This window comes from Laetiporus sulphureus, assembly GCF_001632365.1.
Source record: "Laetiporus sulphureus 93-53 unplaced genomic scaffold LAESUscaffold_46, whole genome shotgun sequence".
In the NCBI taxonomy this organism is placed as follows: Eukaryota; Fungi; Basidiomycota; class Agaricomycetes; order Polyporales; family Laetiporaceae; genus Laetiporus; species Laetiporus sulphureus.
The window spans coordinates 288,290-312,077 of record NW_024468555.1 but is presented as its reverse complement, the minus strand read 5'-3'; the positions used below and the strand labels follow the sequence as shown (position 1 = coordinate 312,077).

The 23,788-nt window shown below is 49.2% G+C and overlaps 8 protein-coding genes across 8 annotated transcripts; 5 read left to right on the top strand and 3 right to left on the bottom strand.

The window, feature by feature from the left end:
* Nucleotides 1-6,129: 6,129 nt before the first annotated feature.
* LAESUDRAFT_705848 (Ndufa5, NADH-ubiquinone oxidoreductase subunit) lies at nt 6,130-6,978 on the bottom strand. Its single transcript, XM_040906602.1, has 2 exons — nt 6,640-6,978; nt 6,130-6,587 (listed from the first exon to the last, which is right to left on the bottom strand). Exons 1-2 carry the CDS (start codon nt 6,957-6,959, stop codon nt 6,515-6,517), a joined length of 393 nt encoding a protein of 130 aa, XP_040760495.1. The 5' UTR covers nt 6,960-6,978; the 3' UTR covers nt 6,130-6,514.
* Nucleotides 6,979-7,086: 108 nt separating this feature from the next.
* LAESUDRAFT_661153 (uncharacterized protein) lies at nt 7,087-7,546 on the top strand (the record flags this gene model as incomplete). Its single annotated transcript, XM_040904916.1, has 2 exons — nt 7,087-7,333; nt 7,392-7,546. The coding sequence occupies 2 exons, from the start codon at nt 7,087-7,089 to the stop codon at nt 7,544-7,546; spliced, it is 402 nt and encodes a 133-aa protein (XP_040760494.1).
* A 527-nt stretch (nt 7,547-8,073) lies between these two features.
* On the top strand, nt 8,074-9,839 carry LAESUDRAFT_762637 (putative 3-ketoacyl-CoA thiolase B; the record flags this gene model as incomplete). Its single annotated transcript, XM_040913129.1, has 10 exons — nt 8,074-8,274; nt 8,346-8,400; nt 8,470-8,668; nt 8,724-8,790; nt 8,847-8,945; nt 8,994-9,267; nt 9,325-9,422; nt 9,473-9,549; nt 9,605-9,642; nt 9,709-9,839. The coding sequence occupies 10 exons, from the start codon at nt 8,074-8,076 to the stop codon at nt 9,837-9,839; spliced, it is 1,239 nt and encodes a 412-aa protein (XP_040760493.1).
* Nucleotides 9,840-10,347: 508 nt separating this feature from the next.
* On the top strand, nt 10,348-11,713 carry LAESUDRAFT_744936 (40S ribosomal protein S3). Its single transcript, XM_040911341.1, has 4 exons — nt 10,348-10,679; nt 10,740-10,948; nt 10,999-11,211; nt 11,264-11,713. Exons 1-4 carry the CDS (start codon nt 10,539-10,541, stop codon nt 11,493-11,495), a joined length of 795 nt encoding a protein of 264 aa, XP_040760492.1. The 5' UTR covers nt 10,348-10,538; the 3' UTR covers nt 11,496-11,713.
* A 23-nt stretch (nt 11,714-11,736) lies between these two features.
* Nucleotides 11,737-13,035, bottom strand: LAESUDRAFT_685041 (uncharacterized protein). Its single transcript, XM_040905876.1, has 5 exons — nt 12,617-13,035; nt 12,496-12,564; nt 12,224-12,442; nt 12,051-12,176; nt 11,737-11,992 (listed from the first exon to the last, which is right to left on the bottom strand). Exons 1-5 carry the CDS (start codon nt 12,825-12,827, stop codon nt 11,907-11,909), a joined length of 711 nt encoding a protein of 236 aa, XP_040760491.1. The 5' UTR covers nt 12,828-13,035; the 3' UTR covers nt 11,737-11,906.
* Nucleotides 13,036-13,787: 752 nt separating this feature from the next.
* On the top strand, nt 13,788-16,444 carry LAESUDRAFT_705834 (Mpp10 protein). Its single transcript, XM_040906601.1, has 5 exons — nt 13,788-13,979; nt 14,040-14,864; nt 14,914-15,324; nt 15,379-15,884; nt 15,938-16,444. Exons 1-5 carry the CDS (start codon nt 13,835-13,837, stop codon nt 16,325-16,327), a joined length of 2,277 nt encoding a protein of 758 aa, XP_040760490.1. The 5' UTR covers nt 13,788-13,834; the 3' UTR covers nt 16,328-16,444.
* Nucleotides 16,445-16,540: 96 nt separating this feature from the next.
* Nucleotides 16,541-17,815, top strand: LAESUDRAFT_685037 (uncharacterized protein; the record flags this gene model as incomplete). The annotated part of the gene is made up of 2 exons (XM_040905875.1): nt 16,541-17,078; nt 17,131-17,815. 2 exons carry the CDS (start codon nt 16,541-16,543, stop codon nt 17,766-17,768), a joined length of 1,176 nt encoding a protein of 391 aa, XP_040760489.1. The 3' UTR covers nt 17,769-17,815.
* A 322-nt stretch (nt 17,816-18,137) lies between these two features.
* LAESUDRAFT_738628 (uncharacterized protein) lies at nt 18,138-23,654 on the bottom strand (the record flags this gene model as incomplete). The annotated part of the gene is made up of 17 exons (XM_040910916.1): nt 18,138-18,263; nt 18,425-18,535; nt 18,589-18,651; nt 18,707-18,747; nt 18,806-18,822; nt 18,878-18,973; nt 19,123-19,176; nt 19,229-19,512; nt 20,338-20,432; nt 20,483-20,630; nt 20,746-21,068; nt 21,119-21,172; nt 21,223-21,574; nt 21,628-21,841; nt 21,933-22,016; nt 22,342-22,864; nt 23,015-23,654. The coding sequence occupies 17 exons, from the start codon at nt 23,652-23,654 to the stop codon at nt 18,138-18,140; spliced, it is 3,225 nt and encodes a 1,074-aa protein (XP_040760488.1).
* Between the last annotated feature and the right edge of the window lie 134 nt (nt 23,655-23,788).

Sequence of the window (23,788 nt, the reverse complement as noted above, 5' to 3'; positions counted from 1 at the left end):
ACCCATGGACGTCATGTCTCATGTGGCAAAGCTTAGCCATGACACCGTGTAAAGGTTGACATGTCGATCGGGGATCACAGATCCACAGAAAGCTTACTGGTTACCAACCTAGGAAGACAGAAGCTAATTTGAGGAATGAGCTTCCTAAACCAACACAATCCTGAAATCGATTGGGAATGACATGATGTATTGTTCACCCGATGCAACCATTCATGACGACACAAGATCACGGTCTGTGAGGAGGAAGTCAACCTACTCAAACAACCACAGCTTGAGAATGAAGCCATTTTCCCTGGCTCTGGAATAGACACCTCAGAAGATGACAGCCAGAGTGATGAATTTAATGACTTCATTCAATGGGTCTCCATACAGGACGATGAAATCCGATTCATGGTCCATGAAATTCTCAGATTAGGAGACAAGGCAAAGGAATATTTGGATACTACCTTAGGAAAAGAACACATAGACAAGGATTATTGGTCTAAACTTGTCCCAAAGATCTACCATGAATTTGGTGATGTGTTCTCTAAGAAAACCTCAGAAAGGATGCCACTTCACAAGATCTATGACCATGCGATAAATCTTACCCCAGATGCGACACCACCGAGACCATTCAAGGTATACCCAATGTCTCTGCAAGAATGAAATTCCCTTGACGAATGGGTAGATGCAGAAATGGTAAAAGGATACATCTGCCATTCCAAATCACCCTTCGCGGCCCCCGTATTCTTTGTTAAGAAAAAGGATGGATCATTAAGGCTGGTACAAGACTACTGAGGCCTCAATGCAATCACCAAGAAGGACAAGTTCCCACTTTCAAGGATAGCTGACTTAATTGACGGACTATCCAAAGCTTCACTTTTTATGAAGCTTGATCTCAGATGGGGATACAACAATATTCGCCTCAGAGAAGGAGATGAGGAAAAGGCAGCGTTCATTATGCACCGAGGACTGTTCGAACCAACAGTCATGTACTTCGGGTTTTGCAATGCACCAAGCACATTCCAGGCCATGATGAACTACATCATGGGTGATTTACTGTAATTCGAACTGGAAAGGTAGCGGTGCATATTGACGATATCCTCATATATACCGATAACAAGGAAGAACATGAGCGAATCACCAGAGAGGTTCTAAAGAGACTTCGAGATAATGACTTGTTCATTAAATCAGAGAAATGTGTTTTTGCTGGAGAGTCTATGGAATTTTTAGGACTCATAATCTCGAAGAACTCCATACAAATGAATCTAAAGAAGGTGGAAGGCATTCTAAACTGGCCAATTCCAACGAAAGTCAAACAATTGCAGGCTTTCCTAGGATTAGCGAATTTCTACAGAAGGTTCATAAAGGACTTTGGCAAACTCGTCAGACCTTTAACCCTTCTAACATGCAAAGATCAAGCTTGAAAATGGAAAGAACCTCAACAAACAGCCTTTGAAGCCCTCCAAAAGGTGTTCACTAATGCCCCAATACTGGCCATGCCAAATGATGTCCGCTCTTACAGGCTGGAAACAGATTCATCTGACTTCGCTACAGGAGCAGTGCTCGAACAACTTGGAGAAGATGGACTATGGCATCCTGTCACGTACTACTCTAAATCCCTCAATGAACATGAGAGGAATTATGAGATATACGATAAGGAAATGCTCACAATCATTCGTGCATTAGAAGAATACAGACACTATCTTGAAGGACACCCGGAGCCTGTTGAGATATGGTCAGATCACCTAAATCTTACCTATTTCAGACAAGCACAACGACTGACCAGATGACAAGCGCGCTGGTCCCTTTACCTAACACGATTCAATTTCATACTACGTCATCGACCAGGCAAGATGATGTTACATGCAGATTCTCTGTTCAGAAGGCCAGATCATGAGAAGGGGGTGAGCGAAAACAATTTTGGGCAAACCATGCTGCGACCTGAGTTTTTCGCTATACACACCATTTCAGCCACTCACGGCTCAGAGTTTGATGATGCAAAACTCATAGACAAGATCAAACACGCATTAGAAAATGATGAAATGACCAAGGAATACCGATCCTTACTCAAATCGGGAAAGAGAGAGTTCGGAAAGGACCTCCAAGAGTGGAACTTCGAATAAGGACTACTACTTCAAAGAGGAAAGGTCTATGTACCCAAACTCCCCACATTGCGAACAGAACTTATCAGGCTCCACCACGATATCTTGCTCGCTGGACACTCAGGCAGATCAAAGATGTTAAAACTCCTAATAAGGAACTATTGGTGGCCGGGAATGAACATAGAAGTCAAGAAATATGTACAAGGCTATATAACCTGTCAGAGAAATAAAAAATCTCGACAAAAGCTGTACTGACTTCTACAACCCAACCCAGTACCAGGGGGACCATGGCAGATCGTAACATGTGATCTCATTACCCAATTACCATCATCCCCCTGATGAGCGAGGAAAAAAGAAGACAGTAATACTTGTAGTAGTGGACCGCTTCACAAAGCGAGCACACTTTTACCCAGTTGATGATACAGTAACTGCAACACAAGTAGCGTCAATCTTCTATAATAAAGTATTCAAACAACATGGAATGCTGGACCAAATAATATCTGACAGAGGAACTCAGTTCTCAGCCAAGCTCTTCCAAGAGTTTTGCAAACTGTTACATATACACTCCACAATGTCTACGGCATATCACCCAGAAACAGATGGACAGACAGGACAAACAAACCAGATACTGGAACAATATCTATGAATGTATTGCAACCACAGGCAGAAAGATTGGGCGCATCTGTTATCCACTGCTGAGTTTGCATACAACAACCAGTCATCTGAAGCAACGATGTTGTCACCATTCTTTATTGAATACAGATGACACCCTCGAACATCCAACAATGTACTAAGGGATATCTCACACCCATCACTAGAAGAACTGTTCAGAGATCGCGAAGAAGCAAAAGACCAGGCCAGATCTTCATTAATTATGGTGGCAGAGCGCATGAAGTGGTACTTTGACCTCAAAAAAAAAATCCCCTCAAAAAGGATGACCTTGTAATGTTGAGAGAAGCCGACTTACAAGTCAGAACCAAGAGCAAGAAGCTGGCGACACAGAACTATGGGCCGTACAAGATTCTTGACTCTATAGGTTCCACTTCATTCAAACTACAACTGCTGACAACTATGAATATTCACCCGATCTTTCATGCCTCTATGTTAATCATGTTCCATGAAGATTCAGTACCAGGAAGGACCCCACCTATTAACCCACCAGTCATCATAGATGGAGAAAAGGAATGGGATGTCGAAACAATCCTGGACTCTAGAATCAAATATGGCAAACTCCAGTATTTAGTCAAGTGGCTAGACTATGGCCCAGAGAACAATACTTGGGAACCAGCAGGAAATCTTGACAAAGTCAAAGACATGATCGAAGAATTCCACAAGACACACCCTGATGCCCCTCACAAAGCAATGTGCATGCAAAAAGGGCACAACATCCGCCTAAGTGATCACCCAAATACCTTCCTATTTTTCGAACCCCTAGCCAAGAATGCCAGGTGGCCAACAAAGGGCTCTGATGAGTCAGCCAGTTGAGATTTATATTCTACAATGACCACAGTCATCCAACCTTGTAAACGCACGCTCATAATGACAGGGCTTGCAATGACACCACCAGTCAGAACCTATGGACGCATTGCCAGCCATAGCGGCTTAGCGCTGAAAGGCATTAATGTAGCTGGTGGGGTAATCGACCCAGACTACGAAGGCAAAGTGAAAATCATACTATGTAATAACACTTCAGAGCCATTCGAAGTCAAGGAAGGAGACAGAGTCATGCAACTCATCTGTGAATTCTTCGAACCAGCGATCTCAATAGAAGCTACGATTCAGAAGAATGACTCAAACAAGGGAACATGAGGGACAAAAGAATTTGGTTCATCGGGACGATGAATCATAAGAAGGGGGTACTGTCACGGTTTCGCCAGACAACCTATATGGAACATAGGTATACTTAATTTACACTTATCAGTTCATTTCATCTTACATGTCACGTGACAGGTCGGCCATCGACCTTACCATATATATTACAACATCACGTGACTCAGCCATCCGCCATCGGCCCCGGCACTGGCCCTGACTAAGTCACTCAGTCAGCTTATCTTAGCTTCGGTCATCCACACTGAATGACTCAGATAGCGCCACCCAGAGCTCCGTCATGCTGCACTATTCATAGGCACCAATCATATTATTAGGGACACATCGTACGATGGTAGTGCTAGCCAGTATGCATCGTGGAAGGTACTTATGTAAGTACTATACAGTAGCACTCCTCACATATATATAAAGACCAGGGTGGACGAGAGACAGACCTCAGTCTTATTTTCCTTCGTCCACCACGACAGCTACTACAGGCCTAACAAGCCTAATACATCTATTCACACATTATAGCCTTGCTCGTCACCCAGCTCCATGTTACGGTTTCAGCGCTTCATGGTCACGTGACAGTTTACGTTGCATGTGACACTTGCTATTTATGGTTCATAGGTCTTGTGGATATATTCCAGGGTTAGCAGTTTTTCGTTTTCACGATTTACTCACTCAGATCATGCAAAGAAGACCTTCGTGTTTCAGGTTTCTATTTCATATTATACTGACAAATAGCTCACCAATTACTTGGCTCGCAGCGGTTAGTATTTGTCTCAGTCTATTTCATTTACTCTATGAATAGCTGTAGGAGACCCCTTGTACTAGTACCTCAGACTATAGGTCTGCGACTATATAAAGGGGCAGAGCAACAGCTGGAAGATAACCTCTTTCATCTGCGACTCTGAATGTTCTCAGTTCTAGAACCCTCATGCAATCATACTCACTCTCAAGAGGTAGTAAGCTTGTATGCTTGCTAGAGTCAGAACAGCGAACCTAGTAACCTGCGGGTGAACATGCAGTAGCTGTAGCAGCCAAGGCCTACCAAGGGTAGAGTGAGGACCTCACTGCTACATCGTCTACTAGGCATTGACAACACTATAAATCCTGCTAATAGTCCACCTGACTATTGGAGACGTTAGGTATATTCTATATCTAAGTCTCTGTCCACGTTGTGGACTAGTACGTGTGAGAAAGCATACATGGTTTTGAACGTTCTAGCAGAGAACGCTTCATAACACTCTGCCACATACACCAGTGAGTATAAGTGTCGACTGAAGGAGCTTGCTCGTCAATGAGCTCGTCATACAGACCATCCGGTCTTTTACTCCAGAGTACCCTTTGAGGGACTGGGGTTTTAGTTTGTCTATCGTTGTCTACGGCGATCTGTGACAGAGTGTCAAGTGGACGTTAAACGCTCTGCTAGGCGTCAATTTGATGTTTAGCGTGCACCCAGAATTCGAACCACACTTATATGTCGCTCATGTAGGTTTAAATCCTGCTGTCAGTGAAATCTCTCCTTTTTACTGGTATAAATGTTGAAAGAGTTCGAGATTTTTGGTGCTGATCATTGTACAGGCTACTCCGAAAGATGAGGATCTGATGGGAGGCCATATCCCGATCATGTGCACATGCTCGATCAGTTCAAATCCTGCTGTCACATGGCAGACATGGTGTGATTTATCAATTTATCAATGTGAAAAATTGTGTGTAAATGTTGACTGATTTCTTACATATGTGACAAATATTTGCAACCACAGCATTTTATGTCGAAAATGTTTTACTTTGGCTGCTAATGTGCACTATTTGCCATTTATGTGCATGCTACATTGGCAAACCTTTGCCACAAATGTAAAACATCAGCCGACATTCCCACACTATTTTTCACACTGATAAATCGCATCATGTCTGTCGTGTCATGTCCTAGTTAAGCAGTTTTCAGATCTTTGAATGACATCCAGATTGCTCAATTGGGAATGCTCAACAATGTCAAATGGTTCATCCAGTCAATGAGCTGTGATTACATGCTCAGGTGCACAGTGGCCAAGATAGTTGTCATTACATCTGACCGGAAGGCTGACAATGCACTTCATGATCAAGATCCTTGTTGTTAGTTAGGCAATCGTCTTTGCCACTCATCAATGAATTCAGGAAACACAACTGAAGAAGTGTTGTATGTTCCCTTTTCCTTTTCACTGCAGCGAAATAAGTTGGGCATAATTCTGTCAAGCAACTATATTATGGACATCAGTGAAGTTGGTTGAATATGCCATTGCAAAGAGTCAGGGAACAGAGTACATAGATCGTGCTCAATCGCAACAGATGAACCAGTGTTTGGAATTCTCATTGTGTCGGCTGTCCTAAGGTCTGCAACATCTCGAGTTGACACTCAAATAGAGGATTACCAAACCAGAAGGAGCATGTATGTTGTGATTCCAGTGGGAAGAGCCAGAGGCGCTGACGCCTACAAGCAGAATTTGGATATACCTGTGGAGTAGGGATACAGCTACGAACTGTATCATTAATTGCAACTCCCAAACTGTGATCTGCGTAGGACAACATTCGCGACACATTGGGCCACCGCAAGAAATGCATTGTATTAAGACAACTCAGGCTCACGATGCGGTCGCGACCTTTCCGAAATATTGCCATTGTCCCGGCTCAGGCTGCTCGACCAATGGTTCCCAGCTACAGGAAAGCCTTCAGCTTTTTTGCGATGGGGGACATGTAATGGGCGTACGCTTTCCACTCGATCATCTTGGAAACCAGGTTCATCTCATCCGTGGCAATATCGAGGGACTGCTCAATATGTCCCTCGTCCAACTGCTTCTCCGCCTCCGAAATCTTTCCGTTCGCGTTCTCCGCAATCTTCAGCTTGCGTTGAGTCAAGGCTTCAACGCCTTGGCGATAGACGGAGGTCTCCGGGATAGAGGAGAGCATGGAGAGTGTGGATTGGTAGGTTTTCAACAATTCGGGGAGGGGATCATGATGCACATTAAGGCCGGTAATGCCAGTGGTTTTGCGGATTTGATTGAGAAGAGGACGGGTGAGGCGAAACATGGCACGGTGAGAGAACGATGGTCGTCGTGAGCGCGCCGGAATGTGGGCTCTACGCAAAAGGCAATCGGAAAGTGCTCGTGGGGTGATCGGGCCGTCGCGCTCGCTCTTGAACGTGCAACCAACCACTATGGCGGCCATTGCAGTACAACAAACACGGCCGTTTTTCACGACGCTCAGATATGCCTTCACTGTTTCCGCCGCAAGCTTTGCGGCACCTGCCCTGTCCTCTCCTTCACCCTTGAGATGGGCACTACCGAGTCTTCAATCTCTGCTTGAGCTACTTCCTCCATTCCTTCTCGCTGTGCCGAAGAAGAAGGTTTCACATTCAAGAAAATCCATGCGCAGTGCCAACAAGGGTTTAAAAGATAAGAACAGTGCGTATGAAACTGCTTCATGCCATGATTCACCCAAGGTGTATCTTATGAATTATAGATCTCGTCCATTGCCCCGGCTGCGGTTCTCCCAAACTGGCGCATCATCTGTGCCCCAATTGCTACTCAAGTATGAACAGAGCATGGAAAGTTAAGACTAGGCAATCCGGAGATGTTTCAGAAGGCGAAGGGGCGTCTGATTCAACCGTTGCGTAAAAGGTACGCTCTTATAGAATCTATAGAGGGCACGTTGTGATAGGGCTTGCGTAGGCCGCTGTCAGTCATGCCGACCGACGACCGTATGCACCGTTGGTCACAGCGGGTCCTCTGCCCACCCTACCACTGCTTCGGCAATTGCTATCGATTCACTTTGGAAAGTCTGCGCATGTGTGGCGAGATACTGTCTGTAGCTCCTAATTCGCTTGCATGTCTTCCGACGGCTACCCGACCGTTTTTACTGCATGTCTTATGTGATGCCAGCAGCGAGCAGTCTGCGTTAGCAGAGAACATTGTATCGTCGGTCTGACCGATGGACGCGGTTCATCTGTTCAACTCGAGGATTATGAGTGATCTGCTAGCAGATCAGCTGATGCCCGAACCTGCACTTCTTCGTCAAAAATCATCCCGTCCCGTCTGCTCATATGACCTCTGTGTGGGGAGCATGCCACCATTTCCGGATATGATGGTCATGTATAAGCGTCGTGCCAACAGTCTCCGCCCCGCATGCGCCTTCGAGTACGATCATGTTCTACGGACTGCTGAGACGAGGCACGCGCCTTTGGGTGCGCTCGATGGCTACACAAGCGAGGGGTGCTTCCTCCATATTGGAAAAGAAACTTGACGACGTGGTCATTACGTTTGCGAAGCGTACCGCGCTCGGTCGCTCAGAGAAGGGCCAGTTGAAGGACATCCCAGTAGATGAACTGATGCAGGCCTTAATCAAGGTAAGTAACAATTCGGCGAACTGGTTCCATCGCTTGTAGCGGTCCGTGACGTTCCACTTGTGGTTCTTCAGGTATCTCTTCAGAAGAGCAAGCTAGATCCTGCAAAGGTTGAGGATATCTGTGTAGGTGTGTCTCTTCCTCTCCGGAACTGGTGAGCGCCAGAACGTTACTGAAGTTGTCTGATACCGAATGCAGGAACGTGCCATCCGCCATCCCCCACGTACATTTCGCGAGCAGCGGCAATTGCGGCTGGTATTCCTGCGGAAGTACCCGTATTCGCTGTGAATCGACTATGCGGCTCTGGGCTTCAGGCAATTAGGATTATCTCCAATGCAATCCAGGCTGGGCATATCTCCGTGGGCATGGCAATCGGTGTGGAGAGTATGTCACTGCAGTACGTCCCTTCGGTTACTGATTGAAAAGGCACTGGACGCGAATGCATTTTCCAGCCCTAGACCCACACCGCAGATTGTGGACTCGGTCGGTGCTAACACACAAGCCTACGATTGTGTGCAAGTGAGTGTCATAAGAATTGGTTGGTGGAGAACGGCTTTCAAAAGGCTTATCTACAGCCAATGGGATGGACATCCGAGGTGGTGGCGCAGGCGTACAAGATCTCGCGAGAAAAGCAGGATCAGTATGCTCTAATATCCCATTCAAGGGCAGAACAGGTAAATTTATCACGCCAAATTGCTGTGCGATGAGCTTATGATTCATAGGCATCTGACTCAGGCTTCTTTGCGGAGGAGATAGTTCCGATTGAATTGCGTGGAACGGTAATCTCGGTAGACGATACAATCCGCAGGGGAACCACACTCGAGGGTCTGTCCAAGCTCTGTCCCTCATGGCCAGAATGGGGAGAAGCCTCGAGCACGGCGGGGAACTCAAGTGGTCTAGGTGATGGTGCAGCTTTATGCATCTTGACTACGCGGAAGCATGCTGAGAGGGAAGGCTTTCACATCGTCGGCAAATATGTTGCTAGCACATTCATTGGTCAGTGTAGCTCCGTTCCGCGTTTGGAAGTTTCCTCATCTGTGAATCTGTGAGCAGGGGTAGAGCCAAGGTACATGGGAATAGCACCCATCGTAGCTGTTCCGAAGGTCCTCGCACAAACCGGCTTAACTCAAGATGACGTCGACGTGTATGAGGTGAAATTTGCACTTCGAAATTGCCGCGAATTAGCCTTATCTCTCCCCAGATCAATGAAGCATTCGCGTCGCAGTTTGCTTACTGCGTAGAGAAGCTACAAATTCCGATGGATAAGATCAATCCTAAGTATGGATCATTTACATCCATTTCTTCTTGTAATGCTAAGTGTAATCCATTATAGCGGAGGATCCATCGCATTGACGCACCCTCTCGGCATGAGTGCGTGACTTCCTTGCATCCAGTGCCATTCACCTCGATTTGTCTGATGCAACGATCCTCATGCAGCTGGGGCACGCCAGGTTGTGACTGGCCTTGCGCAACTCAGGCGCCAAGGCGGCAAGATTCTCTGCACTAGTATGTGCATAGGGAGCGGTATGGGCGGGGCTGGGATCTTCGTCAACGAGGCCAACGCTTGAAATGAGGATCGATGTCTATCGATGTGTATACTTGAATCAGCCGATCCGTACGTACCATATCAAATGCTTCGAATGAGAAACCACACCGGTGGCTGCAATTAGTACGATAAATACGGTGCACAGAAGTGGATTGAACGCTTTTGTACGAAATATGATTGCTACTCTCGATAACATATCACTACAAGGACTCGAAAGCAATCATAACTACGGTGAGAAACTACGGAGATTTTCTTTGACTTTGGGCCCCTACGACATTTTCCGAGTCAATAAAGGGCACAAGCCTTTTCCCAAAATCATTTACTTGATTGGAAAGGCTGAGTTATTCCAACACCTTTTCTTCAACAAGGATCGGTACTTCGAGTCGTTGCTGACACCGTCAGCTACCGTCAGAGTAGCACAATTGGGCCACAACACGTCACAGAAGTGACATTGTCATGTGTCACAGTCACTCAGATCCGATCGCCCAGGCAAGGGAGGCATTCATTCCGCAAGCCGTCGTCAAACCTATCGACGCCCAGTATCCCTCAAGGTTCGTGTATTGCTGTTCACATGTGCTCCAAGTGTCGTGCTTGCTCGCTATCCGGTGTGATTTGCTGCAAGAATGGCTGGATGCGCATATTTCGGGACGGATGATACCCAAACGGACTCAAAAGCTGACGTGCATCTTACTCTACTTCGTAGCACCTCTGTCACTGCAATATGTCTGCTCAAATCAGCAAGAAGAGAAAGTTCGTTGCAGACGGCGTCTTCCGTGCGGAGCTCAACGATTTCTTTACTCGCGAGCTGTCGGAGGAGGGTTACTCTGGCTGTGATGTCCGAGTGACGCATGCCCGCACGGAGGTGCGTTCACGCGTGCAGTTGAAATGATTCCAACAGGCTGAGGTAGCACTCTTCTCCCAGATTATCATCCGTGCGACCCACACCCAGGAAGTACTGGGCGAGAAGGGTCGTCGTATTCGTGAACTTACCGCCTTGGTGCAAAAACGCTTCAAGTTCCCCGAAAACTCACTCGAGCTGTACGCTGAGAAGGTTCAGCAACGAGGCCTTTCCGCTATTGCTCAGTGCGAGAGTTTGAGGTACAAGCTTCTGGGTGGTCTCGCAGTCAGAAGGTACGTTTCTTGTGGCCTTCATACCGGTGTCTGCTCAATTGTCACGGAAGAGCGTGCTACGGTGTCCTCCGCTTCGTGATGGAGTCTGGTGCGAAAGGTTGCGAGGTTGTCGTTTCTGGCAAGCTTCGCGCCGCCCGTGCAAAGTCGATGAAGTTCACGGACGGTTTCATGATCCACTCGGGTCAGCCCGCCGTGGACTTCGTGGATTACGCTGTCAGGCACGTCATGCTTAGGCAAGGTGTGCTCGGTATTAAGGTCAAAATGTGAGTGTTCAGTCATGTTACAATTTGGTGTGTATGCTAATTTTTTGAACAGTATGAAGGGCAGTGATCCCGCAGGCTTGCTTGGTCCCGTTGACCCTCTCCCCGACTTCGTGAAGATTCATGATCCTCCGGTGGACAAAATCGTTGCTGAGCCCACTTCGGAGCAACGGGAGCCTGCCATCGTCCCAGCTCCCGCTCCCGCTCCTGCTGTGGAGGAGCAGGCGACGTACCAGCAGGCGCCGGATCCGTATGCGGGAGGCTATGACCAGCCAGCTGCGTTTTGATTGTGTATCATCTAGTTCGCTTTTATCGTGTAGTTCGGTTAATTGCACTTACGACTGTTCGCGCTGCTTTCTGCATCAACTGTCTTTGAGCGTGTGTCGACCACCCGTCAGATAGCTGGAGCGACAAACCGAAGGCCTGCAAGGTGCCGTTGATCCAGGTGGACGATCGAGGTCTTATTCTGCAACTCTCATGGGCTGCTAGGTCGCTGCGTGCGTGCAATTTCTGAAAGCATTGTTAGACAATCATATGGCTCTCATTAGTCGTGAATGTGTATCTAGAATACATAACAGCTCGGAGGGTCACCGGTACTAACTACATTGGAATCATGAGCAGACGGGCGCGTGCAGTTTAGGGGGTAAGAAGTCCGGTGCTAATGCGACTTGTAAGAGGTCCGTTCTCTCTTCTGGTGCCTAGGCCTTTCCACCAACCGTGACCTGTAACTTGGCCAGAGAACTGGCAAGGGGAACAGCATAGAAGGCGTAGCCTATCCATGCCACTGAGTGTTGACAAATGAGGACCTTGTTCCGGAAAGGAGATGATCAGGCAATACTTACTGACAAAGCCGTTGCTCGTAGTCGCAATCAAATTGGGGGCGTCACTACCAAGCTTCTTGATATCTTCGTTGAAGTCATCGACTGACTTTGTGAACCACATGAAGATAATCAAGAACGATGTGATGCCTGAACGAACTCGTCAGGAGGTCCAGCGAGGGCAGCTTGTAACCTACCGATAATGAATCCCAATAAGCCGATCCAAGCCGTCGCGCGTTGAACCTGTGGACGCTCGAATGGTACGCCGGCTCGTCCCAGAATCGCATGGTGTGCGGTAAAGGTATACATAAAGAGGAATACCACTGTGAAGGCAAGGGACACAGCGATGAAGGCGGGCGTTGCTGTTGTCGGAGTGTCAAATATATCTGGTGCATTGGAGGGTAATACAGAGAGATCTGAAGAGTTGTTTCTGGTAAGCGGGTGCTGAATGCTTCAGCCCATCGCTCACTATATGTTGGTGACACGCTTGGGACTGTGCAGCTAACTGTCGCTTCGTTGTTAGCGCGAGAGCATGAGCCTGTATGCTGCCTCAGCTACCTGCCACTGTAGAACACGAGCAGACGACGTACCGAGGGCACCTAGGAAGATCGTGGGCCCATCTACAGACGAGACGGTCGAATTTGACGTCAAGGCTGTCGACGATGAAACCTTGAGTAGTGAGACTTGCATCGACAGCATGAGCGTTGGGGCGAGGTATGCAAAGAGGATGAGCAAAAAAGCCGCCAGAGAAAGGAGCGGTGCAAGGAGTGTGGTAATTGCTCTCGACAGCCCGGCGATCATTTTGAAAGAGCTTTACAAGGTAGGGTAGCGTCGTCTCACAGGACGTAGAGCCAGCTGGTGAGCCAAATATCGAAAGAGTGTGGTAGGCTTTGCTCGTCGTGATGATATCGTCGCAGCCGTGGTCTATGGCTTCCAGAGCGGGGTCAAGACAGTTGGATAGAGATTCAGCATCTGCGGTCCTATATATCCTTCGGTTGCTATAAGCATGTTGATTTGTGGTCAGGAGGACGATGGCCACATATCAATAGTTCTGACATTGCAAACAACACAATTGCTTAAGTCTTCCCAAAGGAACTGACACAGCAAGGACGGTAACGAGGTCGTCCGGACAATGCCGACAGCACCCTCGTTGTTCTGAACTAGGGAGAGTCCCGACAAGGTACAATTGGAGGCGCAGCGTCGTTGCGCCCGAGCTGCACAGCCTGCATCTTCTTTTCAGTAGACATTTGTGTGCCAAACTTGTTATAAAAACGGGGTGTATTGCAAGAGCGGAAGTCGGGACTACAAATGCATCAATGTGGCGGTATCCAAGGTAACAAGCACTTTGGAGAAGCTGTGGTCTCTCTATGGAAGACTGTCCCCATTATCTTGGCCGTGTTGTTCACTTCGAGGAGTGACACTCAACTATCGTACATATCACTGTGAACGATTGTGAACCTGAGTATCCAGACATCGCTCGAAGACTGCGGCCCGACACAATAAGTCTTGCAAATCGTGCAGATAAGTAACACCGTCTAGGCACCAGTGATGGGGGAGTTCAGCAAGCGCATCTTGAAGGACACCTCAGGGCTCTCGGTAGCAGCTGACGAGTAGATCTCAACAAAGTAATCACGGCATCTGAGATGCAAGATCATCCTAAACCGATCACCGATCTAACAGGCGTAGTGGGAGGAGGGCGTTGGCAAACACGTCCAAACAGACCCTCTTTCAGCAAAAATTAGGACTGGCGAGTTGTTCGCAGCCACACTTCCGGCGACCTGGACGCTGTCTCAACCGCTACGGTCAACATGTCCTCTACGCAGACCATGGAAATACCTGCAGAGTTACAGAGCTTGTCAGCTTTTGTGGATCAGCGTCAAGAAATGCTTGCAACTGGTAACGATGACATTCGGCTGGCTGCGTTGAAAGCCACAAAGTTCTTGTATGACCTTGGTACGTCGTCCTTACTGGAATGAATGTGAAGATGAGCCAGGCGACTTAGGCATTGTGCAGCACTCAAGTCTGAGGCACAGTCTCGCGGGCACATCGCCGAGCTGCTTTCGTCCTTCTCTCCTTCCCTTGCTCCTCAGACACGCTCTCAGACGGCCACAAGCAGTAAACGAAACACAGACGACAGTGCACATTCTGCACAGAACGTACCGATGTTACAGGAAACTCCCCTTTCCGAGCTCATTGTTGATGACATGCACGAAGACCAAATCTGGGCTCAGTTAGAGCTAAGGACGAAGAACGTCTGCGACATCATGGGGTATGTCCTTGAAGGCGCGGTTGGAGGTGTAAAGAGCGATGATGAAGACGTTACGGAAGACGTTACGAGAGCTGTCCCAGGTGGCCGAACGCTCGCTATTGACGAGGACATCGATATGGACGGCTTGGATGATATAAAGTCGGACAGCGAGGACGATGGTGAGGATGAAGGAGAAGTTACCAGTGACTCCGACAAGGAAGATGGTGGGGATGAGAAAGCCGAGGAAGAAGAGGATTTAGGCGAAAATATCGTTGAGTTGCGGGACTCCTCGGATGAAGAGAACAACCTTGAGAAAGGATTCGGTTTGGGCCAACCTTCGCCACGCAGCCACTCGGCAGGGGGTGCGAGGAGCCAAAGCAAGTATGCTGGACGCTCAGGACTAGATGATGGTTTCTTCAATCTGGCAACATTCAATCGCGAGACAGAAGAAGCAGAGGCTAAAGAGGCTTCGAAGGGACGGTTGGGCCGCGACGACAGTGAAGATGAAGGCGAGGACGATGAACCTCTAGATCTGTTTGCGCCAGTTAATGATCAACTTGATATTGATGGGCAGGGTGGCGAGCCGAATGGTACGCTGTGCGCCTCTCTCCGCTGTTCATTCACTCATTGTGATCTCAGAACCGCTGTACAAGGATTTCTTCGATCCTCCGCCTCGCCTTCCACCTTCAAAAAATGGCGCCAAACAGCAGACGGGTAGAGTGCGCTTTCACGAGGAAGTACGAGTAAAGAATATCAAGGCGAAAGGCAAGAACCTACCGACGTCTATGTTGTACGAAATGGACGATGAGGACGAGGACGACGAAGGGAGTGAGAATGAAGAAGACATCATAGACGTAGATTACGACGTCGAGGCTTGGGGAAAGGGATTCGAAGGGTCGATGCAGGGATCTGAAAATACTGAAGGGGATGAGGAAGGAAGTACTAATGATGAAAGTGTTCTGGACGAGGACTCTGATACAAATGGGCAAGAAACGATGGAACGATTCAAAGACGATCTGTTCGCTGAAGAAGAAGAGGAGCAGCAGCCAGGTACGTCCGAGTACGAAGCAATTCAACCAATTTCAGATTAACAGGCCTTATTAGATATGTCGACATATGAGAAGCGGATGGCTGCCCTCAGAGAAGAGATTGCTGCATTGGAAGCTGAGAATGTGGCAAAGAAGACCTGGACTCTCATGGGCGAGGCAACCTCACGGACACGTCCGCAGAATTCACTTTTGGAAGAGGATCTTGAATATGAACGAGTGATGAAGTCTGTCCCCGTCATTACAGAGGACACAGTACGCAGCCTCGAAGAGCGCATCAAAGCTAGGATTCTGGAGAGCCAGTATAATGACGTGATCAGGAAGCGACCAGCAGATGACAAGCCCTTTCTTCCTTCCCGCTTCTTCGAGTTACAAGATACCAAGTCGAAGCAGTCACTCGCTGAGATCTACGAAGACGAGTACACTGCCACTCAAACGGGAGCAGCTGCTGGTGAAGACAGAGATGGCAAACTCAGAAAAGAGCAGCAGGAGGTTGAGAAGCTTTGGGAAAGCATCGCAGGCAAGCTCGATGCTCTGTGTAATGCGCACTTTACCCCGAAAGCGGTACGTCTTCTTCGGACTTGGTATGCCGGGCGAATCTAACAGCACGAGCGTAGCCCAAAGCCACTATATCTACTGTGGGGAATGTCGCTGCGGCTTCCATGGAATCGGCACTTCCAACGACCATGTCGACGTCCTCCATGCTTGCACCTGAGGAAGTATTCGCTCCACCGACATCCACCGATTTCCACGCTCGTAGTGAGCTCACTCCTACTAAGAAGCGCGCGCTGCGTAACAAGCAGAAGAAAGCGAAGAAGCAGGCGCGCGATGTACTGGAGAAGAGTGTTGATAAGTTTGCGCAGTCGAAAAGAGTGGGAAGCGTCAAAAAACAAAAGGAAGCAGCGTTGAAGAGCGTTGTGAAGAGTGGGAAGGGCATCACAGTGGTGGGCAAGAAGGCGAAAGATGTTACAAGAAAAGGAGGCAAGGAAAGTCGGGTTAAGTCGTGACGGTAGGGCCTATCAGTACTGTAGCCAGCCCATAATATTTCATTGTGCGCTATTGTTCTCTTCTGCGCTTCATGTCTCCTAGCAGCACAACGGAATATAGCCACGTGGGACGGGCGCATCACCCGGAAAGGGTAGGCAACCAAGGCGATACAGTGCAACTTCACTTGCAACTTCCATCTCACCTCCTGCAAGTTTGCTCCCGTCGATACCACCATGTCATTCTTCAAGCGTAAGGAGAAGAACATGATTCCACCTGTTGTCTCTGAGCAAGCCGCTCGTGAAGAGCTCATGAAGTCTCGCAGCAGCGATAATCGCTCTCCGAACCCTGCCCCCGTCTACTCTCGCTCCAATGCCAGCACATACATCCCCAGTCGCGATGGCGATCCCTATAGTACTCCACACACCCCGTCCAATGTCTCTTCCGGCACTTATGAAGATAGATATGCGAAAAAGGATGCTATAGGTGACGTCTACAGCCGTGGTCAGGGCAATCTCGACAAAGACCGGAACGAGCTCTTTTCTGGGTACAATCCAGAGAAATCGGGCTCCGGCAGGTTCTTCAATGACGGCCATACTCCGGAAGATGAGCCCTCTTTGGGCGAGGAGAATGAAGAAGACGTAGAGGGCATTAAGCAGGAGATTCGAACTACGAAGCAGGAAAGTTTGGCGTCAACTCGTAATGCTCTCAGGCTGGCCCGAGAAGCAGAGGAGACTGCACGAAACACCGTTACCCGCCTGGGTAGCCAGTCAGGTCATTTCCTCTATGCTATTGAATGCTGTTCAGTACCTCATGCTTCACTTAGAGAAATTGGCCAACACGGAGCGTCATCTTGACGTTTCGAAGGGCTATTCCATGCGAGCAGAAGACAAGACAGATGAGCTCAAACAGCTCAACAGATCCATCTTCCGTCCTGTCATCACATTCAACAAGGACGCGAAACGAGCCGCACAAGAGGGCAAGGTCCAGGCGCGGTATGACGAGGAGCGCGAGGAGCGGGAGAAGGCGATGATGGACATCCGAGAGACGCAGGATCGTTTGGGTAGGGCTGCGACCTACGGTCGCACGGGAGAAGAAGACAGCCGCTTCAAAACTGCCGCGCAGCTCGATGCGAGGAAGGAGCAGAGAAAAAGGTATCAATTCGACTCAACTGCGTCGGATGACGAGCTTGAGGATGAGCTGGACGATAACCTGGGTGAAATCTCCAACATAACGAAGAGCTTGAAGGCGCTTGGAACGGCTATGGGGCAGGAGCTGGATCAACAGAACGATCGGATATCCAGGATTACGGACAAGACCGATTCTCTCGACAATAGGCTGTTCAGAAACACACAGAAAGTGCGTTGTCCATTTCCTACCAGTGTCCGCACTGACACTGATTGTGTTGTGGATTCCAGCTCAACAGGATCAAGTAGGGCTTTCATGGTTGCTTCTCAGGTATAGTCATCACTCCCCTTCGCCTCACATCTAGTAGACTCTATAATGGACGGACTTTCGCTGCACGTATCTTGGCTGGATGGCTTGACGTTCGGTTCAGGGACCTGTTTGTTACGCTTATCTATTCGCGGATTTTGATGCAAAGACATCAGCATTTCCATAAGTCCTTCCAACGTTAAGAACAGCAAGGTATGTGTATAGCAAGCACTGGAGAGCAAATGGGAGAGCACAAATAAGATGGGTAAAGATGTGACAGATATTGCAACACTTCAGTATAGATTCCAATGGATTCGTAAGTAGCGCTTTTTGTGTGATCGCGTTGTAACAATTGGATGGGCTGCCGTAGATAATCTTTTGTGAGGGCCAACAGGAAGTTCACTGAGTGACTTCGTCCGAGCTTTCAGGCTTGATGTCAGCGACCTCGTCTACTTCATCCTTCGTGTCCGTATTGGTTTCGGCATTTTGAGGTGCGAGTTGGAGTGGAGGCTGACCCGGTACCCGCTAGAATAATATATGAATGAGAGGCATGTAAGTCCAGGTGAGTCGACTTACTTTGAATGCGAACTTGCAAACCGTCCATCCTTTGGGATTAAGGCCCTTCTCCATCCATGCCTGGCAGATACTGGTTAGCAATCAAGGGCATAGGCCGGCTCTGTGCTGACCTTCTCAACCGTGTAAAGCCCGTCATAACGATAGCCCTCGCTCGGCGCGTAAGGAGAGTTCAGTTTGTATCCACGGATCACGCGCACCGGCTTCTTCGTTTGGCAAGAAATCTGCTCCAGATGAGACATGAGGATTATTGTGCTGAATCTGAGCGGACGCTTACTTGCAAAGCCTTGTTCAGGCGATTCTCGAACGATTGATCGCAACTCTGCGGCGCGGTCCGCAGCTATGAACATGAATTCAATTCGTAGCAAGAAGCGATGAAGAAGGCTGCGACGCACGTTCTTAGGTGCTGTCGTGGTGCCTCTTAGGTCTCGCCCTCCTGCAAATCACTATCTAAATTGAAGCTCTTACGAGCGAGAGGCGGAGAAAGAGCGTGCCTGCGCCAGTGAAAGTACTGACAAGCCATGTATCAGTAACGAGAGGCTCTGGCAACAAAAGCTCATGCTTACAAGCCTTCACCAAGATCCACGTCGTCTTCGTAGCCACCGGATAGTGCGATGGAATAGGCTCCTTCAGAACCTCCTGAAATCCCTGCAACCCAGGGCCTGTAGGTAACATGAGATATGTCAGCTTACGCCATCTCAAATATCGAATCTCAGCTCACGCGTGCACAGCGTCAAGGCTGCAAGCCTCCCTTGGGGTTAAGCAATAGGTCAACATACTCCGAAATGAATGGCGACTGGCAATCATGTACCTCGTCTCCCACCAGGTGCCGACTGCGATGCGTGGTATAGCACCAAATGTTTTCCTAGTAGACGTCAGCATAACGAGCCAATATAGAGGAAAGGAAGTTCGCTCACGGATCGTGCACTCTCTTGTTCGCGCTTCTCGGCTCAGCTTCCATCTTGCGGATACCAGGTTCGACGCTCGCCAAGCGAGATCCGGTACGTTCAAAGCTATCTCCGTTGTAGTTGATCGTCTTGCCTCGATTCCGACCGCTCCTGCGCAACACAGTTTCTTCTCCACTGCCTGTATTCTCGATCCGTGCACTCTTCGTCGGCGAAGCATCCACATTGTCATCCTCGTGCTTCTCAATCGCCGACACCTTCCGTTTGCGAGGTGCTGCTTGTTTCTGTGCAGTTTTCTTGAGGGGTCGCAGCAGATCGCCAGCGACGCCGAGCGCCACCAACATTGCCTTGTTGCGAGCCCACGTCTCTTCGCAATCCTGTTCCCATTTTTCGAGGTCTTCCATACTCACTCAAGAGGATGCAGCAGAAGACCTTGAGCACCTGCGCCGTGAGCAAACAGCCACGATGAAGCTGGTGCCGGTGGTGTTTTGACGTGAACGCGTCGCTTAGTGAATTTAAACATAGGGAAACCACGTGACCGCGTTGCCGGGTACGTCCCGGCCTGTCCCGGACTCCTGGCCACTTCGTTTCATGGCTGACTGCAGCCTCATCGACATCAGTCAATTGTGCACGAGCTTTGCCCTGCACAATTGATGGAACAGTTCCATGACATAACATACATGTACGAGACATTTAGATGACAGAACCACACAGGCGAATATGCAAGCTTATTCTCGACAGCGCGGATATTGGCCAGGGAAGTTCTCCAGATTGTTCAATGAGGCTGTGTCAAGATAACCGCCGCCCATGTATTGGAAGGCTAAAGAGTCACAGAAGTTAATGCGGTATCACACCACCACCCATCGCTCGTACCGTGAAATGACGTCGTCAACCTGCCATCGGTGTTGGGCAGAATTGGTGCTCCTGCTGTTGGACTGAACGATGGCGGTAAAAGGAGCTCAGAAATGGTTCGTGCGGGACTGGATAGACTGGTTTTGCTTGGGATTGTGTTGTTCTCAAATCTCTTGTCGTCTGCTTCCGATTTTCCATGGGCGTCTTCTGCAGAGAATGTCATGTTACCTTACGAGGAACACTGACGAGGGAGGATACGCACTGCCAACGAATTTGCATTTTCCTTGCTTGGCAAAGGAACAGCGAGCACCCTTTGGGCAATAATGGCCCATAACACAATTGTTACCAAGGTGGCATTGCTGTCCTTTACGCGAGTAAGATGTAGGACTGAGCGGCATGCTGCAATATGCTCACCTCTGTTTACGAAAGGGCACGGCCACTTGCGCGCATTCTCGCGCAGCTCCATAAGCTGATCAGGTAGAAGGACATAGTCATGTGCAAAGCGGCAGTTCTGTCCCTGTTTACATTCGGCTAGGTAGTAGAAGTTACAAGGCGGAGGTCTCTCTGATAGGATGATCAGCACGGACGGGATAAGGTGAGAAGAATGTACTACGTTTGTGAAGCGGCTAAAACAACGAGGTCAGAAGACGTCACAGAGGAGGACAACTTCATGCTACCTGATTGGAATCCAGTTGTCTGGGTTTCCTGAGTGGGCTAGCATTAGGGTTCCCTCGACTTGGAGTGATTGACTTGCTGCGTTGTTTCTCGCTCTCATGCATTTGCACCGTTTGCCCCGCCGTATTTGGTGCGGATGCTTTTTTATGATGTTGGGAGAATAGCTTTTTCGTGAGGAATAAGCCTTCTATCTCAATATATGGCAGCTCAAGCCCTTTGATTTCGTATGCAAGCTCCTTATATCCTCTAAGGAGAATAACTTTGTCAAGTAGGCCCTCATTATGCAGATAGTTAAGAGTCGATGTGTAACCGTTGTCGTGCGCGCCTGAGGAGCATTTCAGCCCCACCACACTCAGCTAGACATTAACCGCTCACCTCCGAAGAACACTCTTGATGTTTGCGGGAAACGCGTGAAGACTCGCAGGAATTCTGCGATCATCATACAATAACCGTCTTTCCATGATCACAGCTACACGTACCTTTAATCTTAGCGTCTGCGGCCTCTTTGCCATTGCCGACGTCGACCATCGAGAACAAAGGTGTCGCTTGATTGAATCCAATAAAGAACGCTTCGAATTGCTCAGCAGTGCACACATCATTCTGTGTAAGAGCCTCTTGCAGTCCGCTCTTATTACAATAGATAGTGAGCCAGAATTGTGCGCGTCCGAGCATGGCGTCATCCGGCGAGTCGATACTATCCAGATAATCCGTGATCCCTTTGGTGAGGAGCATGGCAGCCTGTCGGCCTCCCACTTGACCCATAGCCAGGAGCTCTGGCGAGAATATGTTGCCATCTCCGTCAATGAGGCATAGAATCAGTGGATTGTCCTCCTAAGAGACATGTTTATTATGAACAGTTCGACGTAGTTTTTTTGCGAACGCACTCTTAGAGAACCAATGCTACGCTCCAGCCGATAGATAGTCTTGTTCAGCGTCTTATTGTCCTCGTCGGCAGTCTTTAGTGCTGCCTTCCAAACGGCAAGCTCTCTTTCGAGCTCCTCGACACGCGTCTCGAGCGCAACATTTCTCGTGACGGTCTTGTGGAACAAGGCTTCCAAAGTGGTCGGTATGCGCCCATGCGTATGCAACGTGTACATACTCACCGGTTTGATCAGCGAGAAGGCGCTCCCTGAATGCTTCCGTGAGTTCAACGATCAACAGGGGTTGGACAGTCGCGAGAGCATCTCACCAGGTCTCTAAGTCGGCCCTTGATGTCGTGGTCAGATCATCCTCGGACATGACCTTCGCCAGGCCGCGGCAGAGTAGGGGTGTCCTGCAATCCGTACAGTGTGGGTGAACGCAAGACGTGTCCAATCGGGACGAACTTCTTATACTGAGGCAGGCGCCCGGAGACCGGGAGTGGCGTTTCTCACATTATCATTGTGGGACTCGGACTGTTCGCATCATTTGTTTGAAGTCACTGCTGGAGAATAATCTCTTCCCAAAAAATACATATACATGACACACATCTGATGCACCCGAGCTATGTGAAGAAAAACGACTACGCGTCACCGATGACATCCCGAACAACCTCCAAGAATCTTGCCCTGCTGACCGAAGAGGAACGTGCCGGGTGGCTCGACTGCCAGAATCCCCACAGTCCTCGGATACCATCCCGCAAAGCCACTACTTCTATACCCGCTTCGTCACTGTCGCAATTCTTCTGCTTAACAGGACGCCCTCCCTCGAAATCGTTCTCGATGTCTATCCATTTGTTCTCAACATCGAGCACGGGCACTGGGGAATTTGACTCGTTCTGCAGTAAAGCCGTATCCGACACGTGGCTCTCGGTGCTACCGCCGACAGTAGGCGATGGCACGTCTGATCCGAAGTCGTCCACCTCGTCAAAAGAAGGCGCCAGCTTTGGTGAGAGACTTGCGCGGGGCGGCAGTGCCGCGAGAAGACTGGCTAGAGTGCGGGGAGAGGCCGGATCCCACTTCGAATGAAGGTTTGGACGAGGGATGACGGAAGAAGGGATAGACAGAGGAATGCTGTGTGGATCCGCACCCGTTAAGAAGCGCATGGGATCAGTGGAATGTCGCCCCGTCTCGTGGTCATACCCCGCTCGCGGAAGCCTACGTTTGAGTTGAGGAGGAGACGGCTGAGTGGAATCGGCTGTGCCTGACAACGTAGGTCAATATCATTCATCATTCATTGCATACGGGCTGGCTCTGAAAACGAGATGCAGATGCGGAGATAGACTGCATGCATATAGCTAGGAGTGGACCTTGTAATAGACTTTGAACGCGTTTGCGCAAGTGGGACACTCACCGTGGACTGAAGAATAGCGGGCCCAATAGGCATCTTCTGTTCCTGCCTCTCCGTCCTTAGTCGCATTTAAGTGGCGATCTTCGAGCGAGGTACCGTCATCTTGCGATCCGTATGCATTCCAATAGTCATCATCTCCAAAGTCACTGCTGTAGCCCTCCATGACCTGCCCATGCGAACTCGCTGGCAGCGTAGACTGGCGTTCATGATGAGGCCCTAGACTGTCAAGGAGAACAGAATGGCTACCAGGAGGGAAAGGCATGAGGGAGGCATCATGATATTTCCAGCCGTCAACGTCATCCCACTCAAAAACTAGCCTCACTCCCTCGTCGCGACCGGACGACAGGTCAACGTGAGCAAAGGTTTGCTCCTCATCTTGGGTGTACTGCACCGGGTAATCGACCGGATCGTCGTTGCGAGGCACGTTTTCCAGTAGTTCTACGGTGTGCTCACGTTGATCAGCGGAACCAGGCCAGCACAGATACTCCAATGGATTGTCTGGTGAGAGCTGGAGGAAGTGTTGTCTCCGCAGGAGCGACTTGGATAATAGATGTGGAGGAATTGACTGGGTGAGCTGAGAGGGCGGCGCGATGTACTGCAGAATGATGTGCACGGCGCTAGGAGAGATGGGTGTTGGAGGCATCGCGGAGGGAGGATTGGCGGAGTGAGTGGAAGTGTGAGGTGGGCGGTCGTCCAACGAGCAGCATGAACGGAGGCGCTTTTTAAGAGAGGCTGTGGAAATATCTGTCTACGGTTACCCCGCAAACAGCTCGGGAT